Source organism: Solanum dulcamara, chromosome 4 (assembly GCF_947179165.1).
Source record: "Solanum dulcamara chromosome 4, daSolDulc1.2, whole genome shotgun sequence".
NCBI classification, from domain to species: domain Eukaryota; kingdom Viridiplantae; phylum Streptophyta; class Magnoliopsida; order Solanales; family Solanaceae; genus Solanum; species Solanum dulcamara.
The window spans coordinates 3,962,686-3,984,602 of NC_077240.1; the positions used below are offsets into that span (position 1 = coordinate 3,962,686).

Here is a 21,917-nt window from a genome sequence, read left to right on the forward strand (position 1 = left end):
TAAAAGGAACATGGAGATTTATAAGTGATTTATCAATGGATAGCATTCGGATATTCCGATACCTTGTTTATGAAATATGATTTGCTCATTAGGCAAAATTATATAAAATTGAGAAAATTATGATAGTTTTTACAATTTGTGGGTATTTCATATTTATAATTTTTTTAAAAATACAATTTAAGAAATTTATATTGCATATCTAAACATAAACCTTAACTTCAAATCAATCTAATTTCAAATCATATCCAAACGGGCCTAAATCACCATATATAGTATGACATGTGCAAACTATGTGTTTTTCTCAAGCAATGTGACAAGAAAAGTCTAAATACTAGAGAAAAGATAATAGTTTAATTAATAAACACATTTCATTTTTAAAAAAAAAACATCATACAGAATCTGACTAAAACAAATATACAATCAAAGAGGAATGTAAAATATTATATTATAATCATTTCATACATTTTCCTCTTGGACTAATGCATTCTGAATTATATTTGGAATGGAAAACATATATATATTTGTAATATATCAAAATTAATACGAATATCAACAAATTAAAGAGTATTTTGATGAAATTTTATATAGTAGAGAATCTATAAATTCACAATATCATACGATATATAGACTATTAGTTGAATCGAGTAATGTGAAGTTATAAGTTAAAGATAAAAAAAGACAGTCCGGTGCACTAAAGTTTTCGCTATGCACGAAATCCGGGGAAGGGCCTGACCACAAGGGTCTATTGTACGCAGCCTTATAAGTTAAGATAGTTAAAACGAAAATGACTTCTCTTTATAAGTGAGATTTAAGCAAAAATAGATCATGCGCACCCTATTTATGCTTCAATGATTAATGCTTGCAGGTTGCTTGTGAGGAAGTTGGGGAATCCAATGCTCCGCTATAACTTTCGACAAGCCAATAAGGTAGCGGACATTTTGTCCAAGATGGGTGCCTAGCTAAAGACGTCCATTCAAACTATTAATATGCTAACTCAATTTGACTCAGCTACAAATATAAAACATGCAGATCAAGAAGGAGTAAGTACTACTAACCTAGTTTCTAGGACTACTTGTAATAAATACCATAAAATGACTTTCTTATGGAAAACATTCTCCTACCAAACACACCCCAAAGATTAACATTTTGTACTCTAGGACAACTAGTGTGATGGGATTAGAACCAGAGCATTGTGCATTAGCTTTACGCCTTTAAACAAGGGTGATTAACTTAGTAATCAAAATAGGCCTGATTAACATTGTGTTTGGGAAAAGCATTTTTTCATAATTAATCAAAAGAAGATTAAGACGATGGTTGGAAAATATTAATTTAGTAAAAGCTGTTTCTTTATGGGAAGACACCTCCTATTGTCTTCCCACTATTTTGATTACCTTTTGTACTTTGCCATATAAAAAGCAGATTCCTCATCATTATCTGTTTGAAAGTAGGATTTCACCATTAAAACGAATAAAGATTAATTGTAATGACAAGAATATAATTACATATTTTTTATTTTGTACATGAAAAAGAAAAAATTCTAATAGAGAATGATTTTATTTTAATGCGTTTTACACCACACAAGTCCAAATAATTCAAAACCCAAAATTAACGGATGCATAGGTAGGAAAAACAGATTTCAAATTTAGTCACTGCTAAAAGCTAAGTTTGGGATCATGTTTACAATATATTTATTTATATTATATAAAATAAAAGTGATTTATGGGAAAATAGGAAGCACGCATTCTAATTTCTGATACAATCTTTTGTCCTCATTGCATTCTATAAAAAATTAGTTGAAATAATTTATCAGAAGAACCAACGATGCAGTACCAAGTACCAAGTTGTGGCAGTATATACAATATTTTATCAATAAAAAAAACAGAAACTTGTTTTTATCAATATATATGCAGGAAAAAAACTCGTGAGGAAAATATCAAAAAAAAAATCACAAAAGGCATTTATAACTATCATTTCTAACACAAAAATCACTAAAATTTAAATTTATTAATATAAAAATCACACAATCTGAAAATACTAATTAAACTAATTGAATAGTAGTCATTTTCCACAAAAAGAGGAATGAAATTTGTTTGCTATATATCCCAAAGATTTGATTTGATTTATAAAGTTGAAGTCAAGGCACATAATAATTATAGCAACAAACAACGCATGAAAATTGAAAATTAGCAGTAGTAAAGCTTATCCAGTCGTCACAAGAGCACATGTAATTGGATTAAGAAAAAGCAGGAAATTAAAGAGTAAACATAATGACCAAAACTGCAAATATTGCGTTAAGTGCGGAGCGGTATGTTGTCACTTCTCTAACAAACCTTCCACCTGCTGATTCTTAAATTATAATTAGCATTCATTATCCTGCTTACTATAACAATATTTAATTACTCATTTACCCCATTTTTACTTGTTAGACAATACATGATTTTACATCTATTTTATTTTTATTATTAAATATTATTTATTTTTCAATGACTTTTAAATTATGGAATCTATAAAGTTTAAATAAAAATTACTAGATTCACATAAATCATAAATGACACTCTTATCTAGCGTTTGACCATAAATTTAAAATTTCCAGGTAATTTTGGTATTGCTTTATAATGAACATGTTCTGTTAAAAATAATCTTATAACATAATTGATGACAATCAACAATAACAAAATCAACAATATGAAGAAGAACAATATATAATCGCATACTCAAACTTGTCATATGCTTTTAATTTGCATTGTACACATAATTTGCGAACTTTTGAGCTTGTGTCCTCTAAGAGACTGTCTTCATTCATAACAAAGTCCTAGTTAGTATAATATATTAATGGGATTCAGTTACCAGGGAGAAAGGCTACATTTGCAGTGTTAAGAGCTACTAATTAAAGGGATTATCTAGTTTAGCCCTTTTATTTGTCTTTGATTTGAGAATAGCAAGTTCTGTCTTAGCTTTGTAATTGTTACCTTGATGATTAATCTTGTTAGTTACCAAACAAAATCATCCAATTCTAGTCTAGTTCTATAGGCTAATAACAAGTCATTTCAAACAAAGTAGATTTAGAATTTTAAATTAACAAGTGCAAATTATAACTACACTCATTACTATTATTCATAATAATCGTACAAAATATTTTTATTGTGTATATAATCGATCGATAGCGTTTGTTGGAATAATATCTCTACACCCACCCATATTTGTAAATATTTGGAGACAAACTTCCAACAATCATCAATTTGCATCTCAAAACAATAGTCGATTTTCCAAAACTTGGCCCTGGCCACATTTATGGAATGCACAATTCGATATATATTACTATATGAATAAGGAAAATGATGCAACTGCAATTAATAAAAACAGAATTTATAGTCAATTTCGAACAAGTACAGTAAACAAGGCCCACATTGAAATAATTTTCTAGTAATTACTGTGAAGTGTGAGGTGCTTGTGCAATTTTGGGTACAATAATAATGTGTTAAAGCCCGTTTGGATGGGCTTAAAAAAAAGTTATTTTTATGTATGAAGTGTTTTTAGAATTTTGAAATGCTGAAAGTTATTTTTATAAATAAGCAGTTGAGTGTTTGGATAAAAGTGCTTCAATGAGGAAAATGATGTGAATTTTAGGGTTAAAAGAATAAAAAGGGTAGTTTGAAAATTTAGTTAAAATATAAGAGATATAAAAATAAATTCTACGGTCAAAGAAAATGACTTTAAACACTTAGGAAAAAAAAAGTTAGAAATCCTAACTTTTCATTTTTGACTCACTTTAAGAACTTTATGGCTTAAAGTTAGCATTAGACAAATACGTCTAAAAGCTAAAAAAAAGCTTTAAGTTAATTTTGACCAACTTAAAGCTCATCCAAACAACCTAAAGTACTACTAACAGGATATTGGGACCGGAACTATATGTCAATATCATGAAAGGAAAAAATAAAATAAAATTAGGTGTCAATATCAAATTGTTGGTATTCCTATATATATTTTTTTATTTTATTTGAATCATTATGCATTATTGTCGCAGTTGATAGAGGAGATGTACTGTTATAAGTTTTTATTATTATTGTATGTACAGTGAATTTTATTATAAGGACATCAAAAGAATGTGAATAACAATTTATTAATTATGTATTACCAAACTAAATTATGATGGAAAGATAAAATTCACTTAATCTACCATTTCATGAACGTGTTTATTTAGTCTAGTGACATTAGTGATTGTACTGAGCCTTAGTTTAAATTAGTTCCCTTGTTAAATTAATAATATCTCTATTCCACTACGATTTTCTTTACTTCTTTTCACTTTGCTAAAGTTAAAAAGAAAAAGGTGACATTCCACCAAAAAATTTATTTTGTACGATTGTTGAGATGAAAAACACTGCTTAAATTATTGCTATTATTTTAACAGCAAAAATCAACCTTCAAAAAAAAGATAAAAAGAAATGACCTTCTAAGATTTTTCACTTAATATTTTTTTAATTATCTTTTAATAAAATCAACCTTCAGAGATCAATTTTAAAGGTCTGTTTTCATTTTTTTATTATTGTGAAAAATTACAACAGATATTATTATTGGAGTGCTTTTGATGTAATTTATACACAAATCGAAAAGATACATTTCCCCCCCAACCTATATATTAGAAAATATAGCAAAAGGATTATAGTATTTCATGGGGATTATTATATTTTATCGTTAAAATGATTAATTATAATCCAGGCCGGTTTTGCATATTATTTATTATCATTATATCCTTTTATTATTATGACAATATTTAATCCCTGGATGACCTAATACATGTTACGTATATTTAATACCTTATTTAAACCTAACGGTAATTATATAATTTAGGTGCTCAACAACAAAATTCTTATAGAACTAACTATATTTGTAGCTTTGATGCTAAGTGCTAAAACGGAATCAGCAAATATACATTTAACAGATCTAATTTTTCAAATCCCTCAAGCTAATTAATTCCTAATAAAACTAATAATAAAGACATTTTAAACTGAATTATGAGATTTATCATATTCAGTGGACCCTTTTCTAATATAAGAAAGAAATTTAAATAATCTATAATGTGGTGTTTGGACATTTTGTTTTATTATTTATTATTATAATTAATATAATAAATAATTACTTCGTCCTTTACGTGTCTGATCATTTGTTTTTATTTTTGTTTTGGCGTATTTTGTTTCTTTGTTTTGGTATATTTTTGTTTTTCTTTTCCTTTTGTGTATTTTGTGTTTTTTTTAGACATTTTGATTGCATAAATAAAATGAAGTTGGCCCAAATTAATTTTTAAAACAATTTATATTTTTGAATATTTTGATTTAAATTAAACATATATCAAATATACTAAAATGTTCTTTAATTTGTGTCTTATACCTATCATGTGAAGATTTGAAATTTAAAAGTTATTAAAAAAAGATATATTTTTAAACAAACTAAAAAAAGTAGGGCAAATAAGTTGAAATAAATAAAATATTTAATTATTGTCCAAGATAAAATAATCAAAAATAAAAATTTGCCTTTATAAAAGTTCAACAGAATATATTACAAAACTAAAAGTATAGCTTATCATAGCTATAGAAATAATATTTTGATATTATAAAAAAGAAAAATTGTGTCCTAATGATATTAATTTAATATACTCAAATAAATAAATTAATAATTTTTTATAATAAAATTTTAAAATTATTGATTAGTAAATAATAAATGTACAATAATATTATTTTAAAACAAAATTACCTTTTATAATATCCGGTCATAGCGGGAATACATATAATAGTTATAATATCATAGAACCTATTAAAAGAAAAACACTCCTTTATCATTTTAATTTCCGAAGCTCGAACATAACGTGCTCCTATTAAAGACGCTGTACATTACAAATTCAGGCAAATACGTTTTTGCCCTTTATAGTATTCCCACATCCCACCAAGTCACCAACCAAATGTTACAAAATGTTGTTTCAATTTATTTATTCTATTATTTTTTAAGTTCGTTTTTCTAAAAAAATATTTCTTTTGGTTAATTTTTTTAGTTTTAACTTGTAAGACATATTAATATACTCCCTCTATTTCATATTAGTTAAATTTCTAAGATAATGCATACATATTAAGAAAAATATTCAAAAATAAAATTTGAATCATATTTTCTTCTATTATCCTTTTATTTAATCAACCTTATAAAGAAGATTAAATATGGAATCATAAATACAAGGAGTCCTTTATTGGAGTATAACTTTATAAGTAGTGTAGTTTAACTTCAAGAAAATTACAAAACTTCGTTAATAGAAAGAGTAAATTTGAAAAAAGTTTCAAACATTTCTCTTGAACTTTGAATAATTCAATTATTTTAAATAATAAAAAAATATCTAGAAATTCAATTAATATGAAATAGAAGGAGTATTAACTTGTAAGAAAAAATACTTCTAAGACACCAATATTAAAAGACATATTAATATATTTTTAATTTAACATTATAAGATTCAAGAATCTTCTCACATTTTTGTTGAGCTGAAACCAGGGGCGGACCCAAGGCAAGTTGAGGGGTTCATCCGAACCCCTTTTGTTAAAAAAATATTTTGTATATATAAGATAAAATTTGTAGTTTATGTGTATATATTTAATATTGAATCCCTGAGCATAAGCCAAAGGACTAGCTCAGTGACAAATAGAGTTCAATATTTTGCCTTAGATTGTCTCAGCTCGCGAGTTCTTAGATTGTCTCAACTCGCGAGTTCGAATCTGAATAAGCGATCCACCACTGGCTGAAGCTCTACCAAAAACGATCTTTTTACCTTACAATTCATATGAATTTCTTTAATTGCATAAATATTCTGATTCTCAATTTCTTAAAATGCTTCCTTCAATTGATAAATAATATACGCAAGAAATATAAATTAGATCTAGAATTACTGTACCATGAACTATATAATATATCATTTCCCCATTATAAAATTATATAAGTAAGACAAACTGACCCTAAAAACACGGAAAATAAAATATATTGATCCACCTTCCCGTCCCTCCTTATTTAAGCGCCATAATATTGCTGGTTTATCCTGCCGGCTCGCCAAACAACAACCAAATCCCTTTAAAGTTGCTTATCACCTCCCCCCCCCCACACCCCTATTAACTCCATTTTTCAATTTTATATAGTTTTCCAAATTCCCAAAACCCTCTCTCAAATCATTCTCCAATTATACTATATGCACTTTCAAATTTTTGAAATACAAAAAAGATATAAAGAGAAAAAGTAAAGAAATTTAGATAATCGTGTCGTGTTCTTTTCTCCCAAATCCCTCCGCAATTTCTCTGTATACTTCCATGTGAAGAGAAATCTGGAGGAAAAAAAAACACAGAGAGAGAATGAAGGCTAGTAATGCTAAGCTTATAGTTTTTCACCCTTCTCTTCACAAGCAAGGATCAGGAACAATTACTGCTTCTCCTCGTATTTGGTTTCTTGTTTTCCTATCATTTTTCACTTTTGCATTTGCACTTACTTTCTTCACTGCTAAGGATGTGATACCCACCGCGAAAACAGGCACGGATACCGCCGCCGGTACCTCTCCGTTGCCGGCGACTGTATTTGACGCGCTTCTTCACTATGCTTCTGTGAACTCGTCGACTGTTTCTTCTCGCATGTCGGCGGTGGAATTGAAAACGATCGCTACTGTTCTCCGCCGTTGTAAAGCTCCTTGTAATTTCCTTGTTTTTGGTCTTACTCACGAAACCCTTTTGTGGCACTCTCTCAATCACAAAGGGCGCACAGTTTTCGTTGACGAAAGTGCTTATTTTGTATCTAAATTAGAAGAGAAACACCCAGAAATTGAAGCCTACGATGTTCAATTCACGACGAAAGTGAGTGAATTGCCTGATTTGTTGGATTACACGAAAGAGCAGCTCAAAGGGGAATGCAGGCCTGTACAGAATCTTCTGTTTTCTGACTGCAAATTGGGGATAAACGACCTACCAAATCACATATACGATGTACCGTGGGATGTCATTTTGATAGACGGGCCACGTGGGTTTTCTTCTGCTGCTCCGGGACGGATGACGGCGATATACACCGCCGGCGTTTTTGCCCGGAGCAAGAGAGGTAATTCCGGCAAAACCCATGTGTTTGTGCACGAAATCGACAGAAATGTAGAGAAAATTTGCAGTGAAGAGTTCTTATGCAGTGAAAATTTGGTAGAGACGAAGGAATTGTTGGGGCATTTCGTGGTGGAAAAGATGGAAGTTAATAGGTTTGAGTTTTGCTCAGTCTTTGATCCTTCTTCATCTCCTTCAACATCATCGTCTTCTGCTGTTTGAGCCAAAAAAAAAAAAACGAACCCAATGTCATGAGTTTTTTTTAAAAAAAAAAATTATATCCAGTTTATAGATATAAGTTATCTGTAATATTTCATAGGTTTTTCAAGTGTGAAATATTTTAGAAGCTAAAGCAATGATGAACTCAAGTATTGCTTTTCAAAATTTTGCTGTCTTCTTCTTTCGGTTTAGTTAGTATTAATTAAAAACCTAGTTCACTTCAAATCATTTAATGAAATCTCTGTCTGTTGAATTTTGCTAGAATTTTTCAAGTAATTGAACAGAGTCTGTTGAAGAAAACAATTTTAGCTTTTAGGAAACTTTGCTTATTAGCTAAAAATCACTATTTTCTCTCTTAAAGGCAGGTTTGGTACATTTTTTTTTAATTATAAAGTGTTCCTAATATAAACTATTTCGTATTCAAAAGGTTATTCAAGTATGAAAGATTTCATACATATTTTTATGTAAGGATTGTTCCTCAGTACTGAAAATTTGAAACAAATTTCCCTTCAGTTTTGGACTAAGATCCTGGCATTGCTGCTAAATATTTTTAATTTTTTTTTTAGACTAATGTTTTTGAAAAATAAATTTGTGTTTGGCTAATTCACTTGAATAATGCTTTTAATTATCAAATCACGAAAAAGGTCAAGTATCAATAAAATTTTAATATTAAAATTATTTTAAAAAGAGAAACTATTTTAAATATCTATTATATATTTATATTAAATTAAAATATACATATATAATTTTTTAATTAATATTACACAAAGATAATTATAAATAAAATAAATATTGATATAACATTAACATGATTATTTATATACAAGTAAAAATATAAAATATAAAATAATAATATATAAACATAAAATAATATAAAAAATTTATTATGTAATATAAAATTCTTAAATAAAATTTAACCATGAGATATATTTTTCAAGTCCTATTTTTTTTCAAATAAATATTTTTGATCTCTGAACAACAATGTCAAACAGGTTCTAAATGGTGGAGTAAAAATAGGAATGTTCGCGATTATGATTAAAGAACAACCAAAGTTTGCAACCCAACAAAAGTGATAAAAATATCGATATCAACATTGAAAATTTGAAATAAAATTTCCCTTCAATTTTGGACTAAATGGTGGAGTAATGTTGTAATAGTTTTAAACATTTTATCAGAAGTCAACTTAAATGGAAAACAAAACTTTCAGAATTCTTTGGAAATATTAAAGAGAAAATGGTCAAAAAGTCCCCCCTGAACCTTTTTTTTTTCTTATATTATCAAATTGAATAACAGAATTTTTTTTAAAAAAATTAAATTACTTGTAAACAGCGTAATCCAAAAATCAAATTTATGAGTTAGGTGTGAGATAAAAAAATCCAAACGAGGAGGCGACACTTGTGTTTTAAATTTTGGATGATTCGTCGGTGATTGAATTTTTTGAATATTTGAAATGAGTTTTGAATTCAATTATAATTGTCAAAACTTGACCACGCGCATCGACCAATCGTTGTTATACACGAACCAGATTGTGCGGCGCGTGTGGATAAATGATTCAAAGGGTGCGTGAAATAACGTGTTCCGCGGAATTCACGTGGGCCGTCAGTTCGAAATACAGTGGACCTCATGGGCCCTTTGATCTTTTATGGCGGATCACGTGGCTCACGTGAGAAAAGCCTATTGTTTGACGGGCTTTACGGCGGTGAACGTGTCGGTGGGGGAAAAGCAGTGTAATATTGACCCCTCAATTCAATTTTCGTAACAGCAAGAAGAAGAATCTGCACGGAAAAGATTTGGGCCCCTTCTTGATTTTTACTATTGGGCCTTATGATGGGTCATCTATAATTTGTTCTCTGTCGTAACTTATTGGCCCACTTAACCATTAGCTGAATGGTCCATCTCATTTCATAGTACGACCACCAATTTTTTTAGATACCATAAACAGGAGAGCAAGGAAAACTACTACGGATAGTAATGTCACCATAAAATGTATAATCATTTCATTTTTTATTTTGTTAGGGGTATTAATCAGCTTTAATATTATATTCCACAATTTTTAATATAATAATGGAATAATTTATCCTATATATATTATGGGATATTCCAAGTCATGAGATAACTCTTTGATTATAGATAATAAGCACACAATTAAAAAATAAAGGTAATGGAGATGAAGATTTTCATATGCACGTGGATATATTAGGAGAGATAGAATTAGAGATGAAATTATAAAGGACAAGGTGTAAGCGGCCTGCGAAACAAACAAGATGAGAATAGCAATATTGAAGTAGTTTGGGCATGTAAAGAGGTGTGTGGATGCACCAATAAGGATGTGAGAGAGGTTGACTATAGCAAGTTTTAGGAGAGGTATAAGTTGACCGGAGAAGAATTGGGGAGGTGAAGACATGACCTTAGATATGAAGACATAAAAGTCAATAATTAGGGTAGAACAATATTAGATAGCTGGATATTATCGTATTTATATATGGGAGAGGCAAGATGCTAGTCTCCTATTCTCATCTTCTCCTTTATTTAGTATTCACCATTCACATAGTATCTTATTCTTCATTTTTTCTATTGTTTGTTGATTCATTTATTTTGTCTATCTTACTACTTTGATGTTATTTTCGTTTCAATCTTCCTTTAATTATACTTCTGTTGAGCCGTAGGTTTATCGAAAATAACATTTTTACTTTGCAAAGAAAATAGTAAGATCTGTATACATATTACTCTTCTCAAAATCCACTTATAAAATTACATTGAATATATTATTATTATCGTTGGTTATGAATATTAACTAGTTCCAAAAACTATTTGCATAAAAATGATCGATAGCTTATCGCATATTTGATCCCATCATGGTAACTAAGCGACCCCTAACTATTGATTTCAAAATTTGACTTTTTTATTATTGTGTTGTCCCCTTTGGAGCTGTGCATTACAATTATGGACTTGTAATTTTAGACGTGCATTGAGCCCAATAGACTAGACTAGAGTCATATTCTTTTGGATTTTGTAGCATTACACCACATACTGTACAAATTGAAATTCCAACGATTTTTTTTCTTTTTAATTTTCTAAAAATCTTTTCTCACATAATGCATATAACTTTTTCTTCTTTAAAGTAAAATAATAAAGTAACTTTGCATAATATTGCCGCCTACTTTGTGTGGCTTGGAATAAAATCCAACTACCATGTGCACAAATAAAAAAATGTCACTTTCCCTGTAACAACGATAGGTATATAGCAAGTGTGCAAATTTCAGTTTAACCATAAATCGAACTGGAAAAAAATATATGATAAATCGGATTATTGATTTAACGATTTTCAAATGGTTTTGTATTGTTTATATTTGACCTATCGGTTTGGTTATCGATTCTTTGAAAAATTCTCAAAAATGTTCTTAGTTTGAGGAAATTTGAGAAAGCAAATAGAACTAGTTTGAACTTCAATTTTTTCTTTTTGTTCCCACCCGATGTTCCATATAAGTAATAGGGTCTTGAAAAAATCCAAATTCACGCATTGGAGCGCCCATTTTTGGGGACAATGCTTCTAGCAAAACTTTTTAATTACTAGGAGCTCAAATCCCAGACCTCTGATTAAGGATGGAGGAATCTCAACCATCCTATCAAGTAGTGTAACCACATGTAGCGTCGAAAACTTATATGAATTATATAGGTTAAAATTTATTTTTTTATATATATATATTAAAAATATTGAATATTCTTAATGAAATTTCTGACTTCACTTAAATATCCTTCGCGAAATTAGAAATTTCGCCTTTCATCCCACCCTAACACAGGTTAGTTTGAATGTTTCAACATTAGCTTGTAGCTTGAAGTTGTCAGCATTAAATTCTCAAATATTCTCAAAATTAGTTTAGATGCCATCTCCCAATAATAAATTATACTATAAATAGATAATGAGGTATGAGGTTAATTTTGTAGTTTACCCAAAATTACTTTTCCCTCACCAGTTGACAACGTTTCCACCACCAGTCCACCATTAATTTTCCCCCCCTAATAAACAGTTCTAGAGGCACACCAAAATCATGCTGCTAGTTATATTCTCAAATCTAAAAAAATACAAGGTCCAATTGACTTTGCAGCACTAAATTACCAAAGATTATTTGCGCGATGGATAATATTTTTTCGTGTTTTATAAAGATTTTAAATTTGAATTGTTTTCCCTCCAATGAATCCTACTCAGATCGATAAATTTCATAAACCAAAAAATCAACCTTTGCTACATTAAGATCAAGAATACACGAAAACAAAGGTTTTATTAATTCAATTTTGTATGTTTTGACAAGGCAGAATATGAAATCAAATGTCTTTCTGCTCTAGGTGGTTTATGGGGACTAAATTTCGAAATATTACAAGTTCTGATACTAAAACTCTTCTGTAATGGACACGATTTAATTTTCATCCTAAATAATACACACTCCAATATTGATCTCTGATTAGGAAGACCATTAATGCAGTTTTTTTCAACATTAAGAAGTCCATTTTTGATCAATTCCCTACATAATGGCCCTACTTTTGTAAAATAATTATATGACAAAGTAAAATTCACTAAATTTCTTAATGAACATATCACTTCTGGAACTTGTCCATATAGCAAATTTCCAGCAAAATTCAACAGCTCCACACTTTCCAAACAACCTAATGAACATGGCAATGGACCAGTCAACATGTTAAATCCAACATCAATCACAATTGCTTTTTTCAAAAGGCCTAATTCATAAGGAATGCAACCTGTGAGCAAGTTGTTCAACAACAAAATTTCCAACAAATTCGGAGCCAGTCCAATGCTACGTGGGATTGGACCGACGAATTTGTTGTTGGCTAAGGTTAAATAAAAAGCAGGGGTGGATCCAAGGTTGTCCGGAAGCATTTGAATGAAATTATTGTTGTTAAGAAAAAATGCATCCAGATATTGTACGAAAATTTGAGGTGGGATTATACCGGTCAGGAGATTATAACGAATATCCAAAAAAGTTAGAGTCTTGATATTGAGAATTGACATGGGAAATATACCGATGAATTGGTTGTTACTAAGATCAAGTTCGTACAGATATGGAAGATTTGAAATTTTCGAAGAAATTATGCCTGAAAAATTGTTGCTATTGGCATGAAATATGGCTAAATCAGGGAGCTGATCAATGAAACCATCTAATGTAGGTGCACTAAGTTGAAATCCATTGAAATCTATGGAGGCAAGAGAAATTGCTGAGGAGTTATTAGGTGGATGATCACAATAGAAGCCTTTATAATTGCAAATATCAGGGCCTGTCCAAGATTGTGTGACACCAAAAGGATCAAGAGTGATTGTGTTCTTGAAATTTTGTATTATTGGGAATATTAGAGCTAGACTTTGGTCTAAGAAGGTTAAATTGGGTGCTGGTAAAGGTGGTAGTAATTGGCAATTGATATTGTTTAGAATTGTAAAGATAATGAAGAAATAAAAGATCTTCATGGAATTGGAAAACCAATTGAAAAGAACTGGTTACTTAGTGAGGAGAGATGAGAAGAAATTGTTTGTAATTGTTTTCTTTTATAGGATGAAGTTGCATGATGTTAATTATTGTGGTAGGCGAAGTCTTCAAAAAGAGAGATTCATGAGTTCACATTGTAGTGGATAATTGGAAGAATTTATAATGATTGTTCTATCCATTATTCAATAGAAAATTCCAGTGCTACTTTGAGATCTAATTATCAATCATAGTGATGGTTTAACTAATTACCGAATATAACAATAATTTACTTTATAAAAATTGTCATACTTCGCTCTGTATCAAAACAACATATATAGAATGAATTGATACATTAATACTGAATGAATAGATAAAATTCCAAATGAACAGATGCAGAGTGAAACAAATAAAAATTGGAACTCTAGTTATCGTTATGTATTATAATTTTTTGAAAACTCTCACTATTTCGAGTTATGCAAGACATATATTTACTTTGTCAGGTAATTTTCCTTCCTTCAATCCTCCAAGACTTGCACAAAACAAAATAAGAGCTTTTGAATTTAATAAATAAATAAAGAAAGAAAAATAGCTAGATTTTTATTTTTTTAATGGAGAGTAAAACAGAGATTCGAAAAAGTTCTTGTGAATGATGGCTAAATGGGATATATTCAAAGTGGAGCACCTCATAAGAATCGTGATTATTAGGTAGATGAATATGTGGAATTCCATTGCACAAATTAGTGAGGAGTTTAATGTCACGCTTATGTTATATTTATATTATATATTACTTTTTTCTCATGCGCACAAAAAGTTGACAAATTAGTAGTATAAATATTGAGTGAACACAAAAAGGAGCAACAGGAATAAAGATAATCTCTTATTAGGTTTTTATCTTCACGTGGTTTATCGGATATAAATAATATGAATTTGATACATAGTTGTTTTAAATTCAAACTGTTGATGTAATAATAAAATGCATATATACCAACACAAACTCATGGTACTACAATTTGAATCGTGATCTCTTGACTATTGTTTGTTCTTACAAAGTATTCAATTGAGAACTGAGTCGTAATCCTCATGCTACTAGAGTAGTTAGAAACGCGAAAGACGAAACTTACAACTAATGAGATATCATTAACTGAAAATGCTATATTAAGAGGGAGGAACATAAATCATAACAGGAGGGTTTCTTGTGCATTTTGCTTAATATTGCTAGACAGTAGACACTATACATAATGAAGGCCGACGACTTCTCATAAGGATGGTATCTGGGCTCAAAGAAGAATAGTTGGTTCAGTGTGCATCTTGGCCCAACTTAAGCGAAGCAATTCTACGCCAATGTTGGGCAGCTTGTAGACTAGACCCATTAGAACTGAGTATGGGCCAAGTTCTGGCTCTCTTAGCTTATTAGCCAGGCATCCAAATGAATGTGGGCTATTGGGCCGTGGCACGTAGGAATTAAGATTTCTTATCCACTTACAAAAATAAATAGAAGAAGAAGGAAGGAAAAATTACTAGAAAAAATATTTTTTAATAAATAATTATTGATTTTGACGATATTTTTTATTTATTATCATTTATAGCAATATTATAATATATCTACTATGTATAAAAAGTGAATTATGCATGCAATATAAATATATTATAAATGTTTTAAAATATATTATACTTGTTTGGTAAGAAATTAACACAATGTATTATAAGTATATTAAAGTATGTGATAAATATATTATCCATTAATAAAAATTGTATTATATGAGTTTTATAAATTATTCTCGCTAATATATATTATAATTGTATTATAAGTGTTTAGTAAAAAAAATATTATTGCTATAAATAGTAAATATGTAAATTTCCCAAGAAGGAATGACTTTTTTTCAGATCTCTTATTTATAAAAATATAAATCTCTTGTTAAAAGACATAAAACTAAAAAACAAATAAATTATGATAGACTATAAAACCAATTCTGAGCCCGTTTGGATTGGCTTTAAGTTGGTCAAAATCAACTTAAAGTCCATTTTCAGCTTTTGGACGTGTTTGTCTAATGCTAACTTTAAGCCAGAAAGTTCTTAAAGTCAGTCAAAAATGAAAAGTTAGAATTCCTAACTTTTTTTTTCTAATGGCTTAAAATCATTTTCTTTGACCATGAAAATTACTTTTATATCCCTTATATTTTAACTAAATTCCCAAATTACCCTTTTTATTCTTTTAACCCTAAAATTCACATAATTTTCCTCATTTAAGCACTTTTATTCAAACACTCAACTGCTTATTTATAAAAATAACTTTCAGCACTTTAAAGTTTTAAAAGCACTTCATACATAAAAGTTACTTTTTTAAAGCCGTGATCTCATTCAAAAGTCCAAATCTCATGTGAGACTCTATAATATATTTGACTGGTTATAATATATTTTACTTAATTATGATAAATTAAAATACTTTAGTGCATGGAGCGAGTTAGTGTAATGGTGTGTTTGGTAAAATAATCTTTACAATGTCTAATTTGATCCAATAAAGAATTCAACTTATACATGCCAACTAGTCCAAATTTTATTAAACAATTCAAACCCATCATTCTCTAAACCCTCAGCCAGACAGAATGAAGAAAACATTGGAAGCTAAATGCACATGAGTCCAGGGGCGGACCCACGTGCAACTAAGGGTTCATCCGAATCCTCTTCGTTAAAAAATTACACTGTATATATAAGATAAATTTTTTAATTTATGTGTATATATTTAACATTGAACCCCATGAGCATAAGTCAAACGACTAGCTCAGTGGCAAATGACGTTCAATATTTTGTCTTAGCTTGCCTCAGCTCGCGGATTCGAATCCTAATAAGCACATTTTTTTTCTGATTAGCGTGTTTAATTTTTTTTAAACCCCTTTCATAAAATTTCTGATTTCGCCGCCAGACAATTAAAAAAATAAGCCAAAGATCAATCCCATCTAGACATAAAACATCTTATAAACTACAGATATTTTACTTTTCTTGCACATCACTCATATTTCATTATATTATATTGTAGTAAACGGTCAGCAATGACAACTAACATACCTTTGACAAGTAAATGCTGCACGAAACATTAGCTAAAACCAAAATCAGCAGTTCTAATCTTGGTTTTACTATAAAAACAGGATGAGCAAAGGCTAGAAATACAACTACTCCTATTTTCTTTCAACTGCTAATACATCATTCTTTTTTACATACTTATCTTAGCAACTATGGACAAAAGAGCTGATCAACTTCATGTATACTTTTTGCCAATAATGGCTCCAGGCCACATGATACCATGTGTAGACATGGCCAGGCAATTTGCTAAGCATGGTGTGAAGGTAACAATTATCACGACTCCTCTCAACGCGTCTAAATTCTCCAAAACAATCCAAAAAGACAGAGAGCTAGGCAGTGATATTAGCATCCGTACAATTGAATTCCCTTGTAAAGAAGTTGGATTGCCAGAGGGCTGTGAAAATTTAGCTTCTACTACTAGTGCAGAAGAGACTCTAAAATTCATCAAAGCCATGTACTTGTTTCAACAGCCAGTTGAACAGTTCATGGAGGAAGATCATCCAGATTGTATAATAGCAGGAATTTACTTCCCATGGACTCTTGATGTTGCAGCCAAGATGGGAATTCCAAGACTAGCTTTTAATGGTTCTGGTTTACTTCCTGTTTGTGCTTATCACTGTTTGATGGAACACAAACCTCATTTGAAGGTTGAATCCGAGACGGAAGAGTTCATCATCCCTGGCCTTCCTGACACAATAAAGATGTCAAGACAACAACTTCCAGAAAACTTAAAGGAAGAAAAGGAAACCCCAATGACTGCAATAATTAACGATATATTGAGAGCAGAAGCGTCTAGTTATGGAGCTATTGTAAACAGCTTTTATGAGCTGGAACCAAATTATGTAAAACACTTCAGGGAAGTAGAAGGGAGAAAAGTGTGGCACGTTGGTCCTGTTTCGCTCTGCAATAAAGACAACGAAGATAAAACCCAAAGAGGGCAAGACAGTTCCTTTTGTGAGAAACATTGTTTGGATTGGCTCAATACTAAGGAACCAAAATCAGTCATTTATATTTGTTTTGGCAGCATGTCAATCTTTTCATCGGCTCAGTTGCTTGAGATAGCAATCGCTCTTGAAGCATCAGACCGGCAATTTATTTGGGTGGTGAAGCAAAATACAACAAATGAAGAGCAGGAAAAGAGGATGCCAGAAGGATTTGAGGAAAAGCTGAACGGACGAGGTTTAATAATAAAAGGATGGGCACCCCAGGTGTTGATCCTTGATCATGAAGCCATTGGAGGTTTTGTGACTCACTGTGGATGGAACTCATTGCTCGAAGGAGTAACTGCTGGATTGCCAATGGTTACATGGCCACTGTCAGCTGAGCAATTTTTTAATGAGAAGCTACTCGTAGAGATATTAAAGATAGGAGTTCCAGTAGGTGCTCAGGCTTGGTCTGAAAGAACACATAGCAGAGTCCCAATAAACAGGGAAAATATACAGAGAGCAGTGACCAAACTGATGGTTGGTCAGGAAGCTGACGAGATGAGAAGCCGTGCAGCTGCCTTAGGAAAATCGGCTAAAATGGCTGTGGAGAAAGGCGGATCCTCTGACAATAGCTTGGTTTCCTTACTAGAAGAATTGAGGAAGGGGAAGAACAGCTCCAACTGAAAGGAATTTGTTTAAATGTAATAATACTAAAGACACTCTCTAAACTACTAAACAAGAAGAAAAAAAAACAGAAAAATAAAGTGAACAAGTATGAGATCACAGACTAGTTCTTAATCATTTACCTTTGCTCCCTGCAATATTAATCTTCAGTTGAATTGTATTTCCTACTTTCTTTGGTTTTACAATTAAAGTAATTTTCCTGCAAAACAATTACAACTCCAGATTTGCACAAAGAAAATCAATAGTTAAGAGATTACAATTTGAACCGCGATGTTGAAAGAATTACATGGAAGCTTTAGAGGAGCTTGATGGACACCAAATAAAGACATAAAATGTGTGGAGGGTCCATTAAATGAAGAGAAATAAGAAAAAGGCTATGTGCGCAAGTGGTCATTTTCAAATTCAAGAATTCACAAAAGAAACAACCAAATAAGATCCTTATCTCATTAAGGATAAAATTGTAAAGAAAGTATCTTCTTTATTTTCTTAATATATGTAGTGGTCATTTGTCATTTAAGAAGACTTAGATTATAATGAATTGAATATTTGAAAGTTTTGAAGCTTGTAGTTTCTAGGTGAAGCCTAGTATTAGTAGTTCCTAGTTGGTAATTGTAGTTGAGTGATTAGGTTGGATTCCCGATATTGCTTATGTTAACTTCTTCTAGCTTAATCAATCATCGAGTTATCCTCTTTGTGGATTCAATTTGATTTTCTCTTTTTTGATTGAGTTCGGGTTATTGTTATTTGAACGGATTCAATTGAGAGATGAAGGTATAAAGTTCTTTGTTGCTCATAAGTTCGATTAGATTTCGTTAATTCCACATATCTTTTTCTTTATTTCAAATTTCTGCATTTAGATTCTAATTTTCCAACTAGTATCGTTATCAGTCAAAAATCATCTTTTCGATAAAAACATGACGAGCAAAGACAATTAGATATACAACACCTCCTAGCAACTTTCTTTTATCTCCTGTTCTTTTTTAGTTCATCAGCTGTTTTTCTTATCTATTCCTTGGCTATAACATGGATAGCAGAAGTGATCAACTCCACATAATACTTTCTGCCTATGATGGCTCCTGGCCATATGATACCACTAGTAGACATAGCCAGACAATTTGCTAGGCATGATGTGAAGGCAACTGTTATCACGACTCCTCTCAACGCCTCTAAATTCTCCAAAACAATCCAAAGAGACAGAAAGGTGGGCAGTGATATTAGCATTCGTACAATCAAGTTTCCTTGCAAAGAAGATGGATTGTGAAAACATTGCTTCTACTGCTAGTACACTAATGTATCTCAATTGTTAGGATATTTACTATTAATCATGTAATTGTGTCATAACATTTTTTATTTAATTCCTTGTAAAGACTATTTATGATATTATAACAAAGTCTTGATTTAAATATTTGAATAGATCATTGTGTATATGTGTCTGTCCATTACTTACATAGTAGACGATCTTGTATGGAGTATTTTAACTCATACACGAAAGATTAAAATTGTCGATTCTTATAAGTTATAAATTAAATGTTCACAATCAAAGATAAAGTTGGACAAACGTCTTGATGGTTGTAGCACAAGATTAAATATAATTTGATCTTAATTATCGGAATAGTTAAATTTCGGCGTCTTGTACTAGTACATTTTGTATGTATTGAACGGACCAATTAGAAACATTTATTTATGTTCTGAATATTTATAAATAAATTTTCTAGTCCATTACATATACTTATACTCGTAATCTTGATATAATTATTATGATCTATATGATTGTTTTATTATTTTAATCTATTTAAAGGTGAGACTTTTTAATGAGTCAATAAAATTCTAGTAGATTGGATAATGACCAATTCCATTAGTGAAATAATAATTAGGTGATAGAACCGTGTCTCGAATTCGAGATAGAAGACACTCCTTTATGTTTACTTGTAAGTTTTCATGTAAAAATCTGCAGGTGGATTTTATATCAGTCATGTGAAATAAGTTAAGTATGATAATAAAGGATTAAATTAGTCAATTAATTAAATCTTTCAGAAATTTAATTTAATTAATTGGTGTTAGTAATTCTAATACAGGGGATTAAATAAGATGCAATGGTAGATTTCAAAAATTAAATCGAGGAGTGCAATTACAGATTTTTAGTGGAATAATTTATAATTTATTACGATACAGTTAATTCTTTCTTTTTTGAATTAATATTGTAATTGGAAGCTATTATGCCTGACTAATCTACCAGTTTTGGAAAAAGAAAAAAAGGGTGTTCCAAAAGAAATATTTTGCTGGTTTTAAAAAGGAACAAAATCAGTGGATTTAATAATTTTAAAACTTTGATTTGGAAAAACGAGTTTTAATCAATAAGGAATAAAAACGGTTTTGGTTGTAATGAGTTTTATTGGGTTTTTTATTTTTCAATAATTCTTCCTAAATGCTGAACGTTTTCCCCCCTGAAGTCTTCTCCTCTTCGATGAGTTTGGGGATAAATAGGAGAGGATTCCTGGAAAAAAAATCGTCCATTTTTTTGAAAATCCTTGCCCACACACTAAGTCACTGGTTAAGAAAAGATTAATGAGGAATTAGTAGAAGGCCGGAGTTCTGGATTCTTTAAGTTTGAACGAATTTTGTGAAAGTTTCAAGAGGTATGTTTTCTGAATTTCGCAATTTCTTGATGTATATTATCATATTAATGTAAGTCTTTGATCCGTGATTGAGGAATCCGATACAAAAATCAGTTAACAAAAGATTCCGCTGCGTATATAATTATTATACTCTAACATGAATTTCATCAACGGCCTATCATTTACATATTGCAATTTTTATAATACAAAAATATCATTAATATTACAACCGTAAAATGAAACTTAAAAGATTGTGAAAATGATGTAGAGTACTATATTACTCTATAAAGTTGTGTCAATCAGGATAATCTCAATAAAAAAGAGTCATATAAATAGAGGTTAAGTAATTGAATGGTAGGTAAATACTTATTGGCACCTTGTGTTTTATACTCAATCAAACATATATATAACTAGCTTGGATTACCCTTAATTGAATGGTAGGTAAACACGTTTCTGAAAACTCTTGAATAAAAGGGGATCTTAACTTACTAAAAATGCATATGAACTGAAAAATAAGTACACAAAGGAAAAAAGAGTGAGTCAAGTCAGTTCAACTATGAAAGGAATACGTGGGCTAGAAGAAAAGGGAAGAACCGTAAAGTCATTACTTATATTCTTCTTTTATAGTATCATCTTCCTATTCTATTGAGCAATTTTCGATATATGCACGTAATTGCTCGTTAATTCCCAAAAGTTTCTCATATATTCTATATAGTCTTACCGTAAGACTATATAGAAGTAGTCAATCCAAGACTCTATTTATAAAATTATATTGTGTTTATATAAGCAGACCTTTAATTAAATCATATGTCTATAATCCATTAA

The 21,917-nt window shown here is 30.3% G+C and overlaps 3 protein-coding genes across 3 annotated transcripts; 2 read left to right on the forward strand and 1 right to left on the reverse strand.

Annotated features, from left to right (window-relative positions):
- The first annotated feature begins 6,977 nt into the window (after positions 1–6,977).
- On the forward strand, positions 6,978–8,476 carry LOC129884524 (protein IRX15-LIKE-like). The gene has a single exon (XM_055958818.1). It carries the CDS (start codon positions 7,374–7,376, stop codon positions 8,316–8,318), a length of 945 nt encoding a protein of 314 aa, XP_055814793.1. The 5' UTR covers positions 6,978–7,373; the 3' UTR covers positions 8,319–8,476.
- Positions 8,477–12,584: 4,108 nt separating this feature from the next.
- LOC129884526 (uncharacterized protein At4g06744-like) lies at positions 12,585–13,830 on the reverse strand. The gene has a single exon (XM_055958819.1). It carries the CDS (start codon positions 13,789–13,791, stop codon positions 12,598–12,600), a length of 1,194 nt encoding a protein of 397 aa, XP_055814794.1. The 5' UTR covers positions 13,792–13,830; the 3' UTR covers positions 12,585–12,597.
- A 2,994-nt stretch (positions 13,831–16,824) lies between these two features.
- On the forward strand, positions 16,825–18,637 carry LOC129885579 (scopoletin glucosyltransferase-like). Its single transcript, XM_055959903.1, has one exon. It carries the CDS (start codon positions 17,020–17,022, stop codon positions 18,475–18,477), a length of 1,458 nt encoding a protein of 485 aa, XP_055815878.1. The 5' UTR covers positions 16,825–17,019; the 3' UTR covers positions 18,478–18,637.
- The last annotated feature ends 3,280 nt before the right edge of the window (positions 18,638–21,917 follow it).